General features: G+C 39.0%; 2 protein-coding genes and 1 pseudogene across 3 annotated transcripts; all 3 read right to left on the bottom strand.

Annotated features, from left to right (window-relative positions):
- Positions 1 to 5803: 5803 nt before the first annotated feature.
- LOC135631087 (NAD(P)H dehydrogenase (quinone) FQR1) lies at positions 5804 to 8526 on the bottom strand. Of its 2 annotated transcripts, none has more exons than XM_065138487.1 (4): positions 8369 to 8526; positions 7376 to 7469; positions 6535 to 6797; positions 5804 to 6189 (listed from the first exon to the last, which is right to left on the bottom strand). In XM_065138487.1, exons 1-4 carry the CDS (start codon positions 8389 to 8391, stop codon positions 5958 to 5960), a joined length of 612 nt encoding a protein of 203 aa, XP_064994559.1. In that variant the 5' UTR covers positions 8392 to 8526; the 3' UTR covers positions 5804 to 5957. The 2 variants fall into 2 exon arrangements, with proteins under 2 accessions (XP_064994559.1, XP_064994560.1); XM_065138488.1 differs by lacking the exon at positions 8369 to 8526 and adding an exon at positions 8222 to 8285.
- Positions 8527 to 10422: 1896 nt separating this feature from the next.
- Positions 10423 to 19779, bottom strand: LOC135587011 (ribonucleases P/MRP protein subunit POP1-like; annotated as a pseudogene).
- On the bottom strand, positions 11456 to 12574 carry LOC135631513 (putative pentatricopeptide repeat-containing protein At5g40405). Its single transcript, XM_065139251.1, has one exon. The coding sequence runs from the start codon at positions 12572 to 12574 to the stop codon at positions 11456 to 11458; it is 1119 nt and encodes a 372-aa protein (XP_064995323.1).
- Positions 19780 to 24524: the final 4745 nt, after the last annotated feature.

The raw sequence follows: 24524 nt of genomic DNA, 5'->3' as shown, positions 1-24524 counted from the left end.
GGCGAGGCAAGGAGAGGCCCGAGCGCCTCGCTTCATGTCCGAGCGCTTCGCTTCAAAGAGGCGTCGCTTGGGCGCTTCGGGCGAGCGCCTGGGTTAAACCAGACGACCGAACTAGATTTTTAGGTCAGGTTGGTCTCCGGTGCTTTAGTTGGTTCAATCAAACCAACTAAATCACCGATATCAGGCTCCCTCTTGCAATTTCCCCGACTTCCCCAACCCTAGCACTCGTGATTTTACCGTTGAGATTTCTTCTCTACTATCGCTACTCTCTGTTGTCGCTGTCACTATCGCTGCTCGCCGCTACTATCGCTACTCGCTGCTATTGTCACTACTCGCCGCTACTATCGCTGCTCGCCGCTACTGTCACTACTTGCCGCTGCCACAATCGCTGCTTGCTGATTGCTCGCCGCTGCTGTCGTTGCTCCCGTTGTCGCTCGCCGCTTGCAGCTCCCGCTCCCACTCTTGCTGTTGCTCGCCAGTCCCATTGTCGCCGTCGCTTTGTCACGGACAAACTTCTAAACAGGATGTTTGATGTAATGCTTATGTATATCTGTGTCTTTTGGTATGTTCATGCTTTGCACAGCATATAGAGGGACGACCGAAAGCTTAATAATCTCATTTTAGTTGGGTTGGTGGCCGCTTTAGGCTTGTAAATAAAGGTTGTGTCATGTGGACACTTGTGAGAGATTTATAGTCTATAATAGATCATTTTGACCATTTGTTGTGCAACTGTTCAGAGCTTGTAAAGTCTGTTTGTAATTTGCATTGTCTATGAAGTGTTTTCGGAAATGTTTGCTTGTAGATCCTGAGTGAGGCGTTTTCTCTAACCCGTTTTCTCTTTTGTGGGTTCTGAGGGACCATAGGAGGCTTCAGGGAGGCTAACCTTTGCGGACGGACACGCAAGGGTGCCGCACGACTTAGGCAAAACCAGCTAAGTCCGTGACAGATGGTATCAGAGCGGGACAAGCACTCATAGAAACACTTGGCATGCAAATGTGGGGGACCTAACGGGGCTGTGTTGAGGGCAGTCAGTACACGCGTGACTGTTTGAGGGAAAACGAGTATGGAGATGTAGGGAAAAGGAGTCGTTCGGAGGAGTGGGCATCTGAGAGTGACATTTAGAGGAATGGCCAACCCTTCGCGTAAGAGGCACCACAAGGACAAGCAAGCTGGGAAGAATGCGGAGCGCACAAAGGTTGGGATGGCTGAGTTCGAGCTACGGCTTGACGTTGACAACTATACTTGATGGTGCTCAAGGCAAGCGAGACGCTTGGTAAAGGATGAGACCATACAAGGTGGAATAAGTTGCTTAGCGACCAAAAGAGTTGTGCAAAACACACAGAGGTGAGGGGAATTGCTAACTCGAAGAATTCGGTACTCATGCATGGGCTTGTATGCGGACGATGGAATGTTCGCGGCCATCCCAAGGCGACCAAAACTCGGCGCCATGAAGTATTGAAACTTTCTCTTCGGCATGTGAAGGATACGTCTGTAGGAGGCTTCAGTGTGCAGCGAGTTCAGCATGTTGCTAAGCCTTGAGTGGTGCAGCGGGGGTTGTATTGACGTGGAGTCGCAATCTAGCAAGTGCGTTTGTAGGAGGCAGAACAATGCACAGTTTGTTCAGCAAACCGGAGTAGTCCATGGGGATGGTGGTCTCCGAAACGAAGAGAGATGTTGCTCCAACGAGACAGTTATCTAGGAGAGATAGATCCCGGTTTCTCCAAAGGGAGAATCATGTGCAACAGACCGCACATGTTAATGAGGAGTGCCTCAACAAACAATAACTCCACGAAGCTCAATGGACCGAGTAAGCGGCAAGGAGTAGTCGTATGATCTCGCTTGAGAGAATGCATTGGTGGATGCATTGCGAGATCAAGTGGGGAGCGACCCAAAGCAACACAAATGAAGGCACACTTGGAGTCAATATGGAGATCGGACTTAAGAGGGGGCTGACCCGTGGAATGGTGGGCGCGAGGGCCACCATCAACTCAATGCAAAAACGAGGAGCGGAGCAACTTGGGTGTAACTTCGCGAAATACCCAAGCCGCATGAAGGGAGCCAGCATAGAAGATGGAACATGGAGTGGAGGCACAGTGCTTTCCTTGGATAGAGGTCAAGGACATGAACTCTTGCAAAGGCAAGAACTCATGTTGTTCCATGGGTCCTTCATTCTGACGGAGCAGGCTCATCTTGTATGGTGCCAAAGACGAAGAGAGCTTCTGGGCACATACACCTTATCTCGGAGAAGCATTTGATGGAGGAACTAAGGCGACTCAACTTGCGGAGGCGAAGTTGGGTTCAGAAGGCCTTGGCACGGGGCAAGAGGACGCAGAGATGGGTGCTTTTGAAGAATACGCCATAGTGTTGCCATTCAAGTTGCCATGAAGGAAGCGTTGCGCAGTGGAGATTGTGCTGGTAGGGGTAGAGGCCCAAGATCCAGACAATGATGCACTATTTTCAACGAAGTCGGTGGACTTCGGGAGCTACTAGGCGACGGACTGTTCTATAGCAGTGCTTCATCCAGGTGTGACCCAAGAGTGGGTGGATGAAGGTCGATTGCCAAAGGAACGAACAAAATCGAAGGTGGAAGAGACCCTGCGATGTATTGGCAGAGGCCACACATGGAGGGATCACAATTTAAGTTCATCCCACAAGGATCAGAATGCAATAGAGATGTCACCAAGAGGCGACATGGTGCAGAGGATCGTGGTGGAACAGTTTGTGACAATGCGATACACACGGCAGTGAGTCCTGTGAGGGACTAGATCATACGGAGGTATGATCGGGAGCTATTAGAAGCTCCACTTCGGTGAACAACACGATGGCAAGAAGGGCTATGGATTCAAGGAGTGAAGGTCATGGTACCACAGAGGTGGGTCTTCCGTGCGTGCATCGAATTTTGCATCGGATGAAATCCTTGGTCGTTAGCATATGAGGGCTGTGTTCCACCAAGGGAAAAGTTCGAATGCAAATACCAGTGAGTCCCATGGGAGAGACTTGATCATGTAGAGGTATGATCGAAGCAGCTGTCGAGTTGGACTGCTCTAGAGCCCATATTCACTTAAGGGAGCCCGACAAGTTAGAGGACAAGGTTGAGTAAGCGAACGTTGCTACCAAGGAAGCTAAGGAGAACAGAATCGATGTAAACCCTATAACGTGATGGCAGAGGCCATGTATGGGAGTTGCAATATGTATTTCCATCGACCAAAGAGAGCTGCTTGGAGAACATAGAGGTGTTGAAGCAGGGGGTCGAAATGGGCGAGGAAGCGATGATGAGTCCAGAGGAACTTAGCTACCCAAAATCAAGCATAAGTTAGAATGGAGGTGGACTCGGAGGAGTGCCACAGAGTCATATCTACTGATCGTGAAGAAAAGGGATGCAGATGCAAGGCGACAGATAGTAGGGCCATGGGCATGGCAGCGCCATGGTACCGTAGAGGCGGGACTTCCGTGAAAGTCATTGATCCCTTGCTCTCATGGAGGGAGAGCACTTGGTCATGAAAGGGGCCGAGGAGGTAGAGCATGCAAAGACAAACTCCAAGTACCGAGACAAGGCTAAAGGGTAGAGGCCAAGGAACTTCGTAAGACCGGTGTCAACGAGCTTCTCATTAAGATAGCCGAAAGTGAAGGAATTCGGGTCATGCAAGAGTGCACGACCAAGGAACGAAGCAGGCAGTACGTGGTGCTGTACCTTTGCTACTCAGTGGAGTAGGTGACCGGGTTGATGGAGAAGATGGTACAATCCCAGAGGCAACCAAAACTATTAGAGAATTACTCCAAGTTGGGGTGAAAACTTCCTGCATTCCAGAAGTTCGATGGCATTAAGAAGGTGAATCATAGTAGCTAACTCAATGCAAGGAGTGCAAACACTTCAAGTGCTTCAAAAGTGTGAGCAAAGAGCAGGCGAAGGTCAGTAACCAGCTCGATGCATGGAGTACAACACTTGAGGAGGCGGGCGAAGTCAAGTAACCATTGCCTTCTCAACTCTTAAGAGAATGGGCGAAACCAAGTATCCCAATTCTCTTATCTATCCAGCAGAGGAGAGCTACACAGGTCCAAAGACCCTTCGAAGATAATGGAAGACAATAGTTGTCAAATCCCCACCAATAGTGATCAGTGCTACTAAGAGTAGATTATCCGCTTCATTTCCCAATAGAATGTCAATCGAAAGCGAAAGTGATGCGAATCTACTTGGAAGTGACAACTAAATGAAAGAAGAGTCGATGGACATTTTGTGGAGGAAGGACCCAAAACTTCGAAAGTTTATGAGGCGATGCTCATTAAAGCTCCAACAAGCATTCACCCAGTTCAAGCAGCATATGGTATTTGAGAGACTAGCACATAGTAAGGATGGTCTTTTCCTTCATCTAGAGGATCCGCAGGAACCAACAAGGATTAACACAACTCAGCCAACCCCACACTAGAGTCAGAGTCATTGGCGAGTTGAAGCAGCATGGCAGATTAAAGGTTCGACTACTCTAAAACAACAGCGGAGAGCAGTTGGGAGCCAAGAGGCACATTGCAGTTGGAGCAGAAGATTGACTCAGCAAAGGCGAGGAGTTGCAGTGTCGGCAAAGGCTTCGATGAGGACGTCGAAGGAATAAGTGGGGGAGAATGTCACAGACAAACTTCTAAACATGATGTTTGATGTAATGCTTCTGTATGTCCGTGTCTTTTTGTATGTTCATGCTTTGCACAGCATGTAGAGGGACAACTGAAGGCTTAATAGTCTCATTTTAATTGGGTTGGTGGCCGCTTTAGGCTTATAAATAAAGGTTGTGTCATATGGACACTTGTGAGAGATTTTCGATATGTAATGAACCATTTTGACCCTTTGTTATGCAACTATTCAAAGCTTGTAAAGTCTGTTTGTAATTTGCATTATCTGTGAAGTGTTTTCAGAAATGTTTGCTTGTGGATTCCGAGTGAGGCATTTTCTCTAACCTGTTTTCTCTTTTGTGGGTCCTGAGGGACCATGGGAGGCTGACCTTTGTGGACGGACACGCAAGGATGTCGCACGACTTAGGCAAAACCAGCTAAGTTCGTGACAGCTCGTTGTTGCCACAATCGCTGCTCGTCCTTGCTGTCGTCGCTCGTTACTGCTATCGCCACTCCCGTTGTCGCTCGCAGCTCCCGCTCCCACTCCCGCTATCGCTCGTTGCTCCTACTGTCGCTGCCACTCGCCGCTCCCGCTACGGCTATCGTTTGATACCGCTACCGTTGCCTCAACAGCCTTTGTCTTCTCACACTCTTTTCTCTATATTGTTAATAGTATATTAACAGTATAATGCTAACTATATATTAATAATAGTATTTTTATTTATTAGATTAATAATATATTATTTTAATCTTAATATTATTAATTTTTATTTATTTAATAATATATTTTTTATTTAAAAAAATAAAAAATATACTATTATGATTTATTTATTTATTATAATTTTATATTTTTTAAATTTAATAATATATTTTTTATTTAAATAATTATATTTATTAATTATATTATATGTTTTTATATTTTAACGTCTCGCTTCACTCGGGCAAGTGCCTAGCGCCTCGGATGTTTTTGGATCTTAGTATCTTTTGGCGCTTAGTACTTTTTAAATCACTGATTATAAAAGACTGGAACGCAAAATGAAATTACAAAGATGCATTGGTGGGCATAAGTCCTCAAATGTCAAGTAATCAAAGGGATGTATTTCTCCTAAGTTTTTGATGTAGATTATTGAGTATGTTAAATCAAAAGTGACATCAAAGATGGCAATAACCATATTCATATCAAAAGGTTAAAAAGGCAGCATCAGATACTAAGTCAAGCAATCATATACCAAACTTATAAAAGAACTGTTGTACCAGAAATAACATATTTGTAAAGTTCAATGAAAGTTTAACAGCCAACAAATACCAGGATATTAATCCTCAATCCAATGATAGTACTATGTGGAGACACAGGATCATCAAGAGGAACTCTTGAGCTTCTTGGCAATGCTGGCAAAGTACTTTCCCTGGTGGAAAGCCTGTTCCAGCTCAAGCTCGGATGGGAATCTTGAACCATCTCCAGCAAATGTGCCTGCACCATATGGGCTGCCACCCTTCACCTTCTCCATCTCAAACATTCCTGCCCCAAAGGTGTAGCCAATTGGGACAAAGATCATTCCATGATGGGCCAGCTGAGTTATGGCTGTCAAACTTAGGAGAAAATGGAAATGGTAGAAGAAATATGGTCAGTAAAAAGTTTCAAGAACTATATATTTTAAATGTTAGGAAGTAGCCAATTTATTAGCAATCCATAGGAGAAAGAAATGAATATAATAAACATTGTTCTACTGCACAACTTTTCCCAACACCTTGCAGGAAAAACACATTTGATATTATTTTAATTACACATTCATTATCTTGATGCAAAAGTTGCTCAACCACGGCCTATATGAGATAATTATTATGGTTTTAGATTTAGATAGTGACAATGAAGTGCAACAAAGACATCAGGATTCTTATAGTTATGATGCGAATTACTAGGGGTAAAAAGCTTACGGAGTAGTCTCTTGACCACCGCCTTGCGATCCAGTGCTGAAGAAGAGTCCAGCAGGTTTGCCAGCTAGAGCCTGTGTTCTCCAAAGACCTCCAGTTGCATCAAGAAAAGCTTTAAACTGTGCAGCCATCATGCCAAACCTTGTTGGGAAACCAAAGAGAATCCCATCTGCCTCGGCAAGATCATTTGGTGTAATGATTGGTGCATCGCTCTTAGGAGGTGCTCCCATCTTAACAAGAACTTCTTCAGGAAGAGTCTCAGGAACCTGTTCAACCAAAATAGCTTAATAATTCTGTCTATATATTTATAAGACAAAAACTCCAGCAACTTGACTACGATAGGTCCTAGCAGCTTTGGCCGATACTAGTTCCCAGAAGCTTAAGTTCTTCTATAACAAACAACTCGTTCCATGACTTACAACTCAATGCAAAAATTTCCACAATGAATTTAGTGCTTAATTAGGAAAACTAAATCAGAAATTGGAACATGAAAACAGGCAACATATATTAGACAAAAGAAGACATGAAAAGAAAACAGATACAATTAGTGAAAAAGGAGACCAGTTGACAATTAATCTGATAGCATATGAATATAAAATTGTTATCCAGATAACAAAAGGATATTGTAAGGAACACCATCTATAGATATAGTTGATTCTGGTCAAAAAAATCAAGTGGAAGACAATAAGTTTATTGCCCATACAACCCTTGATTTTCAAAGAGAAATGGTTAAAGATGATGAATTTTAGGAGACATCGCCTACTTTTTCTTTATTACTGTGCCAATGTTGTCATCCTTAAACATTAGGAAGTGTGCTGAAATTAATAGTATGACAAGCTTTTACCTGCCAAAGTTTCACTTCAACTCCTTCAACAGATGAAGAACCTTTCTTAATTTCTTCTGCTAGCTTTGCAACATGCCCATACATGGAATAATACCTTCAGAAAATGATCATGTTGTCCGTTAGCAGCTCATAGAAAAATAATGTACAAAAACATAATGGTAAAAAAAACATATCAAGCAAATAAAATGTTCTTTTCTGATAATATTATTTCATATATCTCCTGAACAAAAACATGAGATAGCAGCTTGATAATTACATGCATAGCTACACTGCATTTAGATATGAAATAATCAGCTATTTAATAGTGGGATATGGTGAATCAACTCTAAAATATGTAAATGCAGATCAGATAAATAAGTTTAAATAATATGACTCGTTCTTAAAAGCCTACAGATTGATGTAAGAACTGTAACGGTATACTAATCTACACATTAATTTGTCGAAATGTTAAGAATACCTTTAGACAATATACATCATATGTTGGACAAATTCCCTATCGAGTATTAGGTAAAAGAAACGGCATAAACTCTAAGACTCTACAGCCAATCAGGAATCTCAAGAGTTGACAAGCTTTGTACTGTTTGATTTCTGTTTTCGCTGGTTGAAATAAAATACAACCCAGACTAAGGTTTTGTAAGGTCAAAAGAGAAAAATTTTCGCTGCAATCCAGTAAGAAGCACCAACAATTATCTACAACATTCCAGGAATTCAATTGTCCCTTCCAAAGAAACCCTCGATCCAAACGTTTCATACAAACATCTTTGCCGAGGATGCCACTAGATCAATACATTACAACCGTTCCTAACACGAGATCCGATCAAAAACAGACTCAAGAGGATATATCACCGCGATTCATGGAAAGAATTCACCAAAAAGCCCCCAAATTGATAAAACCTCACAGAATTCGAACAGTGACACGCAAAAGATTGGGCATCAAGAAGATGAATCCGATTAACGAACGGAAGCCGACGGTGCGCGGGTGTAAATGCTTACACGATGTAAATCTTGGTCGCCATCGACGGAGGAGTACGAGCTCCGCGGAGCGCAAAACGACAGAGGGAGAGAGACGTAAAAGAGCGATCTTTTCTTCCGATTACCTCCGGAGTGGAAATGGAAAGGGGCAGAGGATGGGAGAGCTACTTATGGTCAACAGTTAACGGAGCCAGCTAAGTTTGCCACCTGTTCTGTAATAAGTCTTCTCCTCGATCCTCTCCTAATTAAGTGATTAATTAGCTCGTTAATCATGTCTTAAAGTTATGACCATAATCTCTACTGTCGTCATCTTCGACGTAGGTACGCCATCATACGCTGATACGACCAAGGCGTAATGATTCGTGCCAACCGGTATCATACGATGATACGCTGAGACGCCATCATATCAGCCGTTGGATTGTCCCACAGGCATCGCGGACAATAAACGTGTCAGGAGACGTGGCGTACGACCACAGCTTCGTGTTAATCTACTGTAGTACGATACCAACCGTTAGATTGTCCTTCAGACTGCTGACCGATGAACCTTGCCGGAAATGACGGCCAGGTTCAAATAGTAGGGGGCTTTTTTTATTTCATAATACTTTTTTATCTTTTTTAAACTTTGGTTTGGTTCTCAAATATAAATTAGTCAATCAATGGTCACCTAATTTTTAATTAGGTGATAAAATAATGTTGCCTTTTATGGATTGTTCTCTAGTTATATGATTATTATTTTTTCTATCCTTTTTATCCACATCTCAAATTACTTTATCTTGTTTCTAAATGAATAAAATAATATGTAAAGCATCACATTGTTGTTGTAAAATGGGATATTAATGAGTTTTTTTTGTAAATAAATAAATTGTTATAAAATTCGAGAGAAATATTAAATAAAAGAAAATAAGGAAAAATAAGGCCTTTCACATAACTACAAGGAGAAGGGGTCATTCCATGACAGAAAGGTGACCTGCTTTTGGTTCCAATATGTAACATGGGAGTCGCTTTCGAACACCCACTCAGGAAGTGGTCATCTTGTCCCCATATTATAACATGGTTTGGCTGATTGCTACCTACTGACAAACACAACATGGAGGACACAGAATTAGGATTTAATGTTTTATAAGGAAAAAAAATAAAAAATACTTGAAATTGTTTCTCACCTTTGATAGGGCTTAGACTTAGCATGGCAGTAATGTTGAGTAACTTGATTATAATCATTTAATAGTTAATTTATTAACTACTGTGATACTGACTTGTTGACTACTTAGAACCACATAATGTAAAATGCTTAATCTGATAAATAGGAATATAAACTCATAATCATCTTTCCACTTTGGAGAAGAAAAACTAAAATCATTGATCCAGATAGTCCAAAATGTCTAAAGGTAAAGATGGTACTCTTATCTAACCTTATACAGGCTAAAAAAATATCTTCTCATCCATTTGCTGATCTTATAAATTATCCAAGACACACACACAGGAAATTTAAGTGAAAGCAAAGTATGTTTGTCCCCCCACAAGATTAAGTCCAATTATTAGGTGTGTTTGAGTCCCCTCTTTTTGTTGCAGAAAGTGAACACTGCAAAAAAAGGAAGGTATACTTATTTCAGAATGACTTGGAGCCAATACTTCATGAGATTGGTTGATGATGGTACTGAATTCTGGCCTTCCAATGCAGAATTATAATTATAATCATGAGCATCAACACAATGAGAATTACTAAACTAGATCATGTATGTAGTACTTTTTTTCATCGTGCATTTTCACGGAATGAAATCTTATATTCCAGAAGGGATTAGAGACAAGATTCTAGCATTCTCATCAAGTATAATAAAAAGACTCAAGTCCATCTAATCACAAGTGCATGGCATCACATATGTATTTTTTTTTCTCTCCAATCTATATAAAAAAAAGAATATATACCAATAGAATGCTTAAAACATATTTAAGTAAAGATTGTACAATAAAAAGAAGAATTTGTGCCAAAATTTTCACGCCATAAGGTACCTAATACAATAAACAATTAGTCCCTTCTTAGTAATATATCCTTCACCAGTAAATCAGCAAATCAATCCTCTTCGACTGCTTAGATGACTGTAGATTTTGATCCTCAAAAAGGATATTAACCATTTGTTTCTTATACATCGCTTATCTTTTAGAATATGGAAAGGCATTTTCAATATTTATCATACCTTTGATGAGCCTGCTAACTTCACTCCCTTTTGGAATGATTGGACAAGAAGTAATTTTATCGTGGAGGAAGCTGGTTGGTGATATTGCCAGCAATCTGGTGGAACATGCTGGTTGAATGAAATAGAAGTCTTCACCAAATACACTTCCATGTTTAAATGGTGGATTCAAGGATCTAAAGTGCTTCTCATACTTCTAGTCTGTCTTGTAGTTTCTTTCTTTCCCTGGGGCCCTGCTTATGCTGTTGTACTGCTTGCACATACATTAGTCTCACTTACAGCTGGAACCGGTAATCCCTTTGTCTGATGCTCAAGGAGAGGCATGTCACCTGGTTCTCATCACCAGGTGATATCATATCTTGCTCAAACATCATGAATATACCATGATATCTATCTTGTTCCTCTCACCAGCCATGACATTTTCATGGAGAAGTTGCAGTCTGCTACTGTTGTTCTTTCAATTAACTCCAGTCAACTAGTGCAATCATAACCTCTCAGTCTCTCTGAGCACGATAGTTGTGCTTCTACTGAGAGTCATTGCAAGAACAACTACCCCGTTTGAAGAGGTGGAACCTTGTTGGATCTCGGACCACAACTTCTCTATCGTAAACCTAGGGTACGAGCTTAGTTACTTAATGGAAATCTCTGCACACTCTAAGATTCTTTACCACATGAATTGACATGCCTTCCCCGGACAATCATAGCCTCTCAGTCTCTAAGCACAAGAATCGAAGAGTTGAGACCAACAGAGCTTCTACCAATAGTCATTGCAAGAATGGCTACCCCCTTTGAAAAGATGGAACTGTGTTCGATCTCGAACAACAATTTCTCTGTTGTAAACCTTGGATATGAGCTTGGTTACTTGATGGTAATCGCTACACACACTAAGATTCTTTACCACACGAACTGGCATGCCTTCCTAGGTGCTAAGCAACACAAAGGCAATTGCCAACTTCTCACTGTGACGAGCAAGTGCATCTTCTTTTTCCTCTTCATCGATGTTGAGCAACACTGCTTTCTTGTCTGGCACATAGCCCTCCAGCCTTATGCGGCTCTCGATCTCGTGCCACTTGAGCAGTATATCCTTTATCTGGGGGTGAGCAATGTCACCAACCAAAAACTGGTGAATCCTCCCTCCGATCTCCACCAGGCTGCATCCTGGGGTCTTCTCCACTTGCTTCTTCATCAGAAGTCCCACCTTCCTGGCATCGTCACACCTGCCTGAAGAAGCATATACATTGGCCAAAAGCACATAAACCCCGCTAGAATCTGGCTCTAGTCGGATCAAGTGTTTCACAGCATGCTCTGCCAATTCAACATTTCTATGAACCTTGAAACCAGCCATCAGCGCTCCCCAGACAAGAGCATCGGGCTCCATTGGCATACTCTCCACCAGATCTCGAGCCTCATCGAGTAGCCCATTGTGTGCCAGTAGATCAACCATGCACCCATAATGCTCGAGCTTTGTCTTAATGCCATACTGCCTGGTCATCGAATCTAAGATCTCGTGACCCTGGTCAACCAGCCCTGCATGAGTGCATGCACAAAGGGCGCCAATGAATGCGACATCATCAGGGACGAAGCCTGACATCTCCATATCTGAGAAGAGTCGTAGCACCTCGAATCCTCGACCATGCATGGCGAGCCCTTTTATCATCATTGTGTAGGTTAGCAAGTTCTCCTCCTGCATCTCCTCAAACACCTTCAAGCCCAACTCCACTTGGCCACACGTGGCATACATGTCGATCAATAAAGTGCCCAGGAACACACTGATCTTTATCCCGTTACTCCTCATGTAGATATGGACCCATTTCCCCTGCTCCAGAGCTCCCAGATGAGCGCAGGTGGCGAGTACACTGACGAGGGTCATGTCGTTTGGCTCAAACCCGTCGGTCTGCATCCGTGAGAAGAGAGCCAACGCCTCCTTCGAGCGTCTGCACTGAATGCACCCGGAGATAATCGCACACCATGTGACCACATTTCCCTCAGGCATTCCCTCAAACAACATCCTTGCACGATCCAGAACGCCAGCCCGCATATCTTGTTTCGTCCAGCGTGGCTTTCACTTAGACACGCCCATACAAGGAAGAATTTAAAGGGTAAAGATGACATTTCGTTGAAGAATGATATAGAAGAATCAATGACTGCCTAGAAAACACATTCAGCACGAGCTTGTCAATTATCAATCCAAGGATTCAAATACCGGTCCGTATCATTACAACAAATAATAAATTTAAATAACGAAGAAGGAAGAGAGCAACAGAGAGAGAACAGAAGGGAGGTGGAAGAATACCTGTCGAAGGTATTCAAGCTGCTGAGAGTAGAGGACTGGCAATCGGCCAGGGGCGGCAAAGCAAAGAAGACCCATGTTAAGTCCTTTCCGGGCAGCATCAGCAACCAACAGCCAGGCTGAAAACAAGCAGACCCAACACAACTGAAGCAGAAATTGGTACGACAAATCTCTATAACAAAATTGCTTTCACAATTAAACAATCTAATCCAATAGACTATCCTGGAATATCAGCAATCATGTTTGTATCTCCTGTTGCACGGTGTCAAGGAGGGAGCCATGGAGTAAATCACAGGATGAAGCAACCATAAAACAAATACTTTCCATATTCTGCAGTAGCACAATATTATCAGTGAAGTCCGTACGCAGTAAGAAAAGTATTTTCTTTCAAGGGTAACCATTATACAAAGTACCAAGTTATTGATTCAAGAAAAGTAATATCTTTAAAACCAAGAAGACATCTCGGCATTCAATTCAAATATGGATTCAATAAATGATAATAATTTTTTTGCCAAAATTCTTTACCGATAAGATCATCAATCTCGAAGCTCTCCCCATCCTTTGACCAAGAATAATAAGTAATTTCTCAAATATTAACAATAACTTAGTCATCAAAGATTGATCCGTTATTTATTTCCGTGGTTTACGGTCGAAGCTCAAAGCTCCTGCAATCTAAGAGCACCGCCCAATTAGCCTGCTGAACTTTTTGCTCCTCCTCAAACAAGGTTCTGTTTAAGGCAGTGAGAACTTTATTCACAGGGATGCAACTTCCGGTGTTCAATTCACATAAACCCCAAGTCATCATTCTGCTGTTCCAGAACAATTGTAGCCAGGGCTCGACGGGAAGCAGTGGATCTCATATTTCTGACAAACACAAAAATCTTAGCCTCTGCTGTTTGAGTATCGCATGATTCTTGTCCTCTCAGCATTGCAAGAAGCCTTGCTTCACAAAAAGCTTCTGCCACTGGCTTGGAACTGTTGAAATAATTGAAGCAAAGATTAATCACACACTGAAGAACATCATTAAGCATATAGAACATGAAATGGATTTCCAAGATAACCATAAAGTGGCTCCATACCTCCCACAAACAAACCCAGTTGTTGTAACAAATCCAATGGGCCACCTAAATGTCTGCAAGGCCAAAGAGTCTTCACAATCTTGCAGCTCCCATTTGCCAGAATTTTGCTCTGTGAAACAGGATCTTACAGAAGATTGAGGAACTTGAAGTTCTTCAAGATCCTCCTCTCCCTCTGATCTGCACAAGAAAAAGATGATGTTTTAAAAGGATGGCCTGCTAATGGATTATGCTTCAAACTTCTGAAAGGTCATGCAATTAATTGTTGATGTGTGCATTCATATCATTTAACTGACACTACAATATGGACAACAAAACCAACAGCTCATTAGCAAAAAAAACAGACTCCGGACTATTTCAAATAAGATAAGACGGGGTAAATTTGTTTCACGAATAGGCGTGTGATGCATCACAAACATATTTTCCATCAAACCGAGAATTTCATCATTTATTTTTACATCTTAACCGGCAAAAGGATCAACAACACATGATCTCAGCAGATTAATAAAAAGTAAAGAGTAATCAGTCTCATAAAAGATGCATGAGAACTGAAATACTTGCGGCAACAAACGTTGCTGCTCTGGAACTACATGTTTTATCCTGTGAAATTGGTGGTTATCAAATCTTCGAACTGAAACACTTGCTGCAGCAATTGTTGCTGCTCTGGAACTACATGATTTATCCTGTGAAATTGGTGATCATCAAATCTTCATAGAAGTAAACATATAGGACAAGATAACTGAAGAACAAAAGCAAAGGACTCTTAAGTTATTGCATAAGAATTACTGAACTTTTATAATCACATGCATTTCAAATGTGCAGGCTCACATATTTGGATGTGGTGCATCTGATTTCCAATTTCTACATTGGGTCCAGAGAAGAAGATATAGATTGGCCGGAAGTGTCACCAAGATCAGCATTTTAACATTCAACAAATAACAGAAAATTCCACAATATAGAGAACCTTTTATGGTAGACAATATGGGAACATTCGTTAAATCGTGAACAATACAATGAACTTCCAAGTCCGAAATTGTCACTAGTGTTACGGGTGATTTTGAACCAAAAATAATAACTTCCCAAGTAACTAGCATCAGAACGAAAAAAAGGAGGGAGCTTTTTGGATATATGAACCTGGATGTCCATTGTGATAGGTCTGTCAAATTTGGTGCACAAACGATTGCCCCATCTTCAAAAACACCCTCCTTATATGCATAAAGCATAACTCTTAACAAGCAAAGTTTGCTGTCAGCATGCATCACATTGGCACTAATTTTGACCCAATCAAGTGTACTGTTTTCCGCTATTTGTACATCAGGTAATGAAAGCAAGTTTCTGCAACCAATCTTTTTCAAATACGAGTCCAAGACTTTGGATGTTCTTGCTATAAAACCTGAAAATAATACAGCAACTTGACGCTCAGGTGATGAAGCTTTATCTTTGGAGTCCACATCTAAAATGGAATTTTCAGGAATTATTCCAGAAGAAGTATGAGCATCCAACGTCATAAAACCTCTTAAGATGTTTGGTCATTTAATAATGGTGGATACTATGCTATTCTATGGGAAAGGTATTGGAACCAAGGTATGCAATTTCGAATAACATCGTCCGGCATGGGCGGTACATACCGGTCCATCAGTTTATCGGTACACAGACCGCCCGCTATCGGACGGAACGAAAATAAATAAATAAATATATATTATAAAAGACGACGTCGCGTCACCTGTTTCGGCAATGTCGCCTTATATATATATATATATATATATAAACTCGACGACGTCGCCCCGCATGGGAGAAGGAAAAGGTGACGTTGCCTTTTATTAAATAAATAAATAAATAAATTATATATATATATATATATATATATAGAGCGGTATAACGAACGGTATACCGCTCGGTATACAGCTTCGTATTGTACTGAGCGAACGTCGAAACTTCGGTACAGTACGAAATTATATACCTTGATTGGAACTCTTGAAGGTCTCACTGCAAGAGGACGGAGCTCAGATGCAGTATCGAACGCAGCAGCTTCATTAGCCATGAAAGATGTGTATGCTTTGCAATCAGGAAAATCAAATGGAAAAGATGGTAAGCCACTCTACAACAAGAGAGATCTTATCATACTCGGTCATAAAGTTAAAAATGAGGAAAACTAGACATTAAAAAAATGATAATAGTGAGCATAAATATATCAGAATGAATGTAGAAAAGACTAGGTGAGGGCCAAGATTTTGTTGATAAAAGAGAGTGAGCAAAACTTTGGTAAAGAACTTCTCTAACTGAAATGGAAGAAAAAAGAGATTGAGAAATTTCTTTTATCCAAATTGTTATGAGAAAAAAAAAACAGATCAAATTTGTGAAACAAATAAAACGACAGATGCTGCTCAATATACTAACATTTGCTTCATGCTGATAGCAACATTAAAAAAGGGGAAGCCTTGTGCACAAGGTTCCCTTCAGTGCAGAGTTTCAAAAGGTAAATGCACGCAACCCTACCCCTGCAAGCAAAGTGGCTATTTCCATGACTCTAACCTTGAGTGAACATCCGCATCAAACTCGAGTAATAACTTGAAACCTTTTTATTTGTATGAAAAGCCAGCTTATTCTTATTATCAATATTACCAAGAATCCTAAGCAAATGCATATCATTCACTTACATTTGATGCAATCCACCGCCTCTCTCTCAAGCCAATTGCATGACACCCATGCGAAACCAACAAAGTCCAAAATGTCTTAATCCAACTGAGTGGTAGGATAATAGACCACCTGCCAGAGATCTGACATTTAGTAACAAATTGGCAACTCAAAGTTAATACCACAAGCAAAATAACCTTCAGAACAAGGCCAAGGACAAGGGTTATTTTGAAAAAAGCACAGATAGATACAACATTGTGTAAGAGAATAAAATAGCATGCATCTATCATGGACATAATCTAGATAAGGACGATATGATTACCAAAGCAGGAAATTGATAGTAAGGTAGCATCTCACCCCATACAGAAGCTACTATAGTCAGCATGTTTTAGAAGGAAAACAGGGCAGGTTCGGCTTGGACAATCTTTTACTTCAGTTGCTGCACCTGCATGACTGGAAGGCTCAAGGTAGAAGTCCTTTAAGCGCCTATCATGCTTCTCTTTGCAAATAATGCTTTCTGGAACAGGAGGATTTAAGTTATTGCTGCAATCCCACAAACTTATGCTATCAGAGAGGAAAATGCCATTGGTTTCAGGTCTTGACCACAATGAATCTTCTCCCTGCAAATAACCCTCAAGGATGGTAGAAAACTCGTTATCTGTAACTTCCGTTCTGCCAGATGGCAAATCTCGTGGATCATGAACTGTTAAAGATAAAATTGCATGGGAGGGAAGTTTCTCCGCATGGCAAAGGAGAATAGATTTCTGAACTTGTGAGTTGCTCCAAGGTGTAAGACTTGATTGATTTAATAGAGAATCATCTGCACTACTACATGACCTGCAAAGAATGTACGACGTACTGTACTCATTGCAAAGATTAAATTTATAAATAATTGATAGATTCAAAACTCCATGCCAGTGGCAACAAAAACTTACTGGAATACAGGATGTAGAATCTTCTTTATCATTTTTACTGCCTTGGACCCCATAACATCTAATCTTGCAATTTGCCCCTCAAGCGTAAAGCATCTGACATATACACCACACTCATGCACCTGAAAAATTGAAAACAGGGGATACAGTTTTCATGAATGCCATTAGACATTCAAGCCGGTGCACATATCCACTTGAAATTTTAGCAACCGAAGATTATATACTGTTAGCAATCCAAGAATATAGCCAACTTGGTAATCTTTCAGTATAACACAAGTCAGATATGTGTCTATTAAAGCAAGACATAAAAGGCCAAAGTTTTAAGTAACCAAGAAATAGAAAAGTTCTGACAAGTCCAAAATAGAGATAATTCAATTCTTTTTTTAAAACAAAAATTGGAAGAAATCTTCATTACACTGAATAACGTATATGATGCTCACAAGTGGACTCAAACCGGAGACCTATCATTTATGAAACATTGCACTAACCAACCCAGATGTCCCAACAAAGATAGATAATTCCATTCTTAAATGGCTTAAAACACTAGAGTATTTCTATTTACCACAACCTGTTTAACATGTACTCAACAAAAATGCCTAAGGGCATTACTCTGTTTGGAACCACAAAGTTACTCCAAGGACAACAAATGCATCTGCTGAATAAGAAAAAAAAAAAAGAGAATGACACAAAACAGCATATCATTTGAACGTTGGTAGCACATCTGCTAAGTGAACCAAACAAAGAGGACATGTGGATGACATTACATCATAGGAAATAGATGCATCTATAAACAGGTTTATCTAATTAAAAGAATAGGATAGAAACAACATATAGTTTATTGTACTGGGGCACCAGAAAAGGAGGAGAGAAAGAGAGAGAGAAGAGAAGTTGCTTAATGGTACCTGTTTTTGACATGCATTATCAGTTACACCAAATCCTTCATTGAAGGCGGCAGCATGTATCCATATCCACAATTTTCGAATCGGAGAACTACACTCATCTTTATGAGTGCTGCCAGAGCTATTGGAATCGCCATCTTTCTCAGCATTAGCATGATCACTATCTCTTAGGAAGGGTTGCCACATGTAAATAACTGGAGATATCAAGTTGGAAACTGGAGCTTCAATATGATAAAGCTGCAGAATGACAATGTTATAATTCTTTCAAGTATGGACCTCTTGGAACTGAATCAATCATGCTCACAAAAATTACAACCTACCATAGCTTTTCCATAGCAAACTCCATGAGCAACCTGGTTAGATAGTTTTTCTGGAGCAGTTGAAGGTACATAAGGCGATGGGAACAAAACCATTCTCAATACAGCCAATATGGAGTCCTGAACAGATAGAAGGGGTAAAATCTTTTTAAAGGAGTTAATTGTAGAAGCAATGTTCAGCAAAAGAAAAAATCATGTGAAGTAAATGGAAATGAGATGGATGGATTTAACAGCCGAAATTCATAAAAAGAAAGAAAATGGCTGCCTCTGAACCCTCTACTTGGATGGGAAGACAATAACTAGCATCATGCAAGAGTGCACCATATTTGAACCACTTCAATGCAGCCCTTGAACCTCGTCCTCTGCATAAAACCATAATATAAACATATATTTTAAGAAACTCCATTAAACTTCAAAAAAATCAGTATCAGTAGAAGTTCATGAGCATGTCCTATTAATAACAGTGAGACTGATAAGTAACGATAGAATATTCAAGTAACAAACATGATTCTATATGGAACATGAAAACAGACAAACCATGTCTATCACTATGCAGTTGGCCCAACAAGGAAACTCTACGCAGAACCTTGATTCACACCATAACATTATTCTAAAATAAAAAATGATTCGATCATGTTTCCCCAAATAAACTGCAGCATGGAAGGGTACTGGTTTCCGACATGAAAAGAAGCTGGCCTTCTGCTTCTATTACATAGTTTAATTCCACACAAGTCTGATGATTGTACAACTAGATGAAAAGATTTCCACCACTTTTTTCACCATGCTTTATCCTGTCAAACGTATCCTCATCTAGTTTGGCAGCCTCCTGCATAAACCTAAGGAATATATATTGTTTCTTTCTAAGAACTTCATGTCACTCTTAACTATAGGTTTTTCAATTGTAACCTCACTCGTATTGTTTCTTTCTGGCACTTGATCTCAACAACAATAGAAGTGCAGCAGAACACAAAATTTGCCGAAATTTTATCTTCCCCACCCAAAATGTTTGAAACCAAAGGAGACATGATACATCAGACAGGACGTTTACCTGCCATGAAGCCCCAGAGGAAGGTAAAATCCCCAGCGCTTCACCATCGTGAACCGCTTAGCATGCCACAGATGAGTCCTCAACCTCTTCGTACAATCTCCTGCGGTACAAAAGCCGGAAGACGGATTGCTTCAGACTCTTCATCCTCGGGCAGGATTCCATCCTCGACCCCCAGCTTCCTTCTTTTGGGGCGGCCACGATACTTGGTGGAGGCTCTGTGGCCGGTGGTTCGCCTCCGCTTGTTGCGGCGAATCTGGAAGTCGTGGTTTAGTCGGGTGGAGATGATGGAATGGAGCGAATCGAGCTCGGCAGCTCGGGATTCCGCGAACTTCTGCACGTTTAGGGTTCGAGGAGGAGCTAACGGCGAAGGAGAAGCTCCCGCTCCCACTGTTGGGATGGAGGTGCAACTAAACTATAAAAACAGAACAAAGATGTTCTGAATTTATGCTTGTGAACTACGACCTAAACAGTAACTATCTCGTTCCATCATATATTATTGTAGTTACATATCATTGATCATTTCTTGAATTATGTCTAAAACTAATAACTACCTAGATAATTACTATGAATCAATTCCTACCTCACTCCACCATGTCATCCAAATAGTTATAGGAACTACCCTATAACTTCGAGATCATGGGTCACTTTTTGAATTATACCTAAAACTACTCAGAACATGATAACTACCGACATAACTACTATAAATCAATTCTCAACACTCCTCATTGATTCATAGTTATATATATCGATTTACGAGATGAAATAAACATGCTTTTGAACTGGAAGCGACTTAGTGAGGATATCCGTAACTTGTTCATCTGTTCCATAATACTTAATTGCTATGGCTCCACTTGTTATAAGATCTCGGATGAAATGATAGCGTATCTTTATATGCTTCGTTCTTCCATGAGATATTAGATTCTTCGTCATTGCAATTATGGCTTTGTTGTCATAAAATATTTCAGTTGCTTCTTTTTGTTCTTGATGAATATCTTCAAGAAGTTTTCTAAGTCATATTGCTTGATAAGTTGCTGATATTATGACTACATATTCTGACGTCGATAATGCAATTGTGATTTACTTTTTTGAACTTCAAGATATAACTGAGGCTAAAAATATTACCTGAAGTACTCTTTTTATCATCTAAAGCTCCTGCCCAATCACTATTAGTGAAACCAAATAATTTATATTTAAAATTATTAGAATACCAAATATCATAATATGTAGTTCCAGCAATATAACGTAAATTCTTTTAACAGCTCTAAGATGATGTTTACTTAGGCTATGCATAAACATGGATACTACACCAATAGATAAGGTAATATCTAGTCGAGTATGCGTTAGATAAATTAAATCTCCAACCAAACTTCTATAATATTTTACATTTGTCAGACATGTATCATATGCAAGTTTTAATTTCTCATTTACATTCATGCGTGTTGCTATAGTTTTGTAATTAATTATATTAGATTTTTTGAGTAGATCCATTGCATATTTTTTTTGTGAAATAAAAATTTTATCTGATCCTTCACTTCCAACCCAAGAAAATAATGTAGTAAACCTAAATATGATATTTTAAACTTATTCATCATATACTTTTTAAATTCTACCACAAAAGAGTTAGATGAATATATATATATATATATATAATATTATCAACATAGAGGCAAACCATTAGAATATTATGTTAACATTCAGTAGGCTCATTATTACTTATCTTAAATCTATTTTGAAGAAAATAGTAATCAATTTTACTATATTATGCCCTTCGAGCTTGTTTAAGCTCATAAAGAGTTTTTCTTAGCTTATACACCTTTTCTTCATGTCCTTTAACCAAAAAACCTTTAGGTTGAGCAACAAAAACCTCTTGGAATCTGAATTTATTTTTGTTATTTGATTCTGCGGAGCAGGATCTGTTGGAGCAGTGAGATTGACGATGAACTTGTTGGAGCAAGATCTGTCATTTGATTCTACGGAGTGTCTAGTTCTATTAGAATCTGAATTTATTTTCCATCTTTATTGGTCTCTTAATTTTAATTTGTCCTTTCATCAAACACAATATTTCCGTTAATAATAATTTTGCCATTAACATGATTATATAAAGAATAACCAATTAAGATGTATTTTTCAGATTTTTCATCAAACTTATGATGATTTTATGAATTCACCAAAGCATAAGCAATACAGCAAAAAATTCTTAGATGGCTTACACTTGGTTTCATACCATACCAAGCCTAAAAAGGAGTTTGATTCATAACAGTCATTATTGGTAAAATATTCAACAAATAAACTACTGTTGTAATTACTTCTGCCCAAAACTGATTTGGAAGGTGTTTTCCTTTAAGTAAACTTCTTGTCATTTCAACGATAGTTCGGTTCTTACGTTCAGCTACACCATTTTACTTCGGTGTATATGGTACTGTTAATTCTCTACGAATATAATTTTCTTCACAAAAAGAACTAAACTCATTAGATAAAAATTCATCACCTCTATCTGTCTGAAGTATCTTTATGTATCTACCACTTTACCTTTCTACAAGTGCCTTGAATTTTTAAAAATTATTAAATATTTCATATTTCAGTTTTAGAAAATATACCCAACTCATACGACTATAATTATCAATAAATAATAGAAAATATTAATTTTTACTAAATAATTTTATATTCATAGGTCCACATAAGTCATCAATGAATTAATTCAAGACTATTAGATGCTCTCCATAATTTTTCAATAAGAAATGATTTTTTATTTTATTTACTATAAATGCATTATTCACATACGTCAAGTGTATTAATTTTAAATAATTCAAATTTTTTTTTTTATTTAACAACCTTAAACCTTTAATATTAAGGTGTCCATATCTTAAATCTCATAAATTAGACTGATTCTTTTGAGTTGCAATAAGAGCATGCTTTTTAATATTTGAAACATTAAGTGGAAATATCTTATTTTGCGTCATGCAAATATTTACCATAATCAAACTAGATTTTTTATCTTTAATAGTGCATAGACGATCATCAAATCTAACTGAATATCCATCGTCTATCAATTGTCCAACACTCAATATGTGATAAAGTAGGAACAAAGAAAACATTCTCAAGGTATTTTACCTTCCATTGATTTGTCTTCACCTCAATTATTCATTTTTCTTTCACTTGGATTTGCTTATTATCTCAAAGTCTAACTTTCTAACTTATGAGTTTCGTTAATATCTCTAAACATTGATCTTACGCCTGACATATGTTTAGAACATCCACTATCAAAAAACCAAATATCATTTGAGATATTATTAACCTATAAATGAGTCATAAATAACTTATTGTTTCCTTCATTTTTCTCGATATAGCTTTCTTACTTTTCTCTTTCCTAACAATATGTCTTCGTGTGACCAAACTTTTTATAGTGATATTGAATTCCACTCTTGTAATTTTTTTATCATAATTTGATTGCTTTTGTTCATCATGCTCTGTCCTCTTCCTTTTTCATTTCCTCTACCACGAAATCCTCCTCTATCACATCCTTTTCCTATTGATTTTTTATCTTCTTTTAGAAGACTCCCCTTAACTTGAAATGATTTTTCTTTATTTTTTTAAGTTAAAATGACATGTTCAACCTTGCTTCGTATGGAACCATTAGTTCATCAAACGAAAATATAGATAAATTTTTGACTCCTTAATTACGATAAATTAAATTTCAGAGCTAAACTTTTTAAAATTTTTACAATAATTATATGATTAGAAAGATGTTTATCATAAAATTTCATTTGACTAACATATGCTCGGTGGCCTCGAAGGGATATAACCCTCCTCGCAGATGTGATTCGAACAATCGGACGCAGGACGACCCCCCTCGAGTTCGACCGACTGTCGTCGGACCCACGAGCGCAGAAGTGGGAAGTGACTCTGCCGCTTGAATCAATGAGAAGGTGCACGAGGGGGGGAGGAGAACGTTGTGGAGGAAGACACGACTTGGATCAGATTCAGTTGCTTACGGTGGGTACAGCGCGAGATGAGGCGCAGGTAATTAAGACTCATAAGCGAGAGCAGCGGCATTAGCATGCCTTTCCTGTGTTCGTTAAAATGATAGCACTCATACGTACACATACATAAATATATATATATATATATATATATATATATATATATATATATATGTAAATATTTAAAATAAAATTACATGTAATTTACATATGACAATGTAATTATCAACATAACGACATTAAAATTTTAATTGACAGTAATATCCTTTTCGAAAAAACAATGAAAAATAAAAATCAAATAATTGGTTAAAATAATAAAAACTATTATTAAAATTAAATATATTATTTTAATAATTTTTAAAATCAGTAATAAACTTGAAAATTTGTATATTTTGGTCAAAACAGTCCCATAAAAACACAAAGCAGTTATTCTGGTAATTTTAAACTAAAAATTTAAAAAACCATATAAAATATAATATGAAATTAAAAAAGACCAAAGGACCCTTATATTGGTGCGAATGACAAGAACTATAATCCTCCCATCCATGATTGCAACAAAAAGAAGCTTATAATAGAACATTTAATTATTAGCATAATCTTATTCTTCATATAAAGAAGTCAACAAAAGGACAAATCGATGATTTCATCACATCAGGAGACAGGGATTTAATGCACGAGTGGCCAAAACGCATGAAAGAGTTGTGGAAGTCGTCTTCTTCCCCCCTCTCTCTCTCTCTCTCTCTCTCTCTCTCTGCCTACTTGGGACCCCAGCATTCCAAATACATGACTTTGCCCATGGACTGCTCGGTCCG

This window comes from Musa acuminata, chromosome BXJ3-2, assembly GCF_036884655.1.
Source record: "Musa acuminata AAA Group cultivar baxijiao chromosome BXJ3-2, Cavendish_Baxijiao_AAA, whole genome shotgun sequence".
Classification (NCBI taxonomy): domain Eukaryota; kingdom Viridiplantae; phylum Streptophyta; class Magnoliopsida; order Zingiberales; family Musaceae; genus Musa; species Musa acuminata.
Note: the sequence above shows the minus strand (reverse complement) of the source record. Positions and strands in the feature narration are given on the sequence as shown.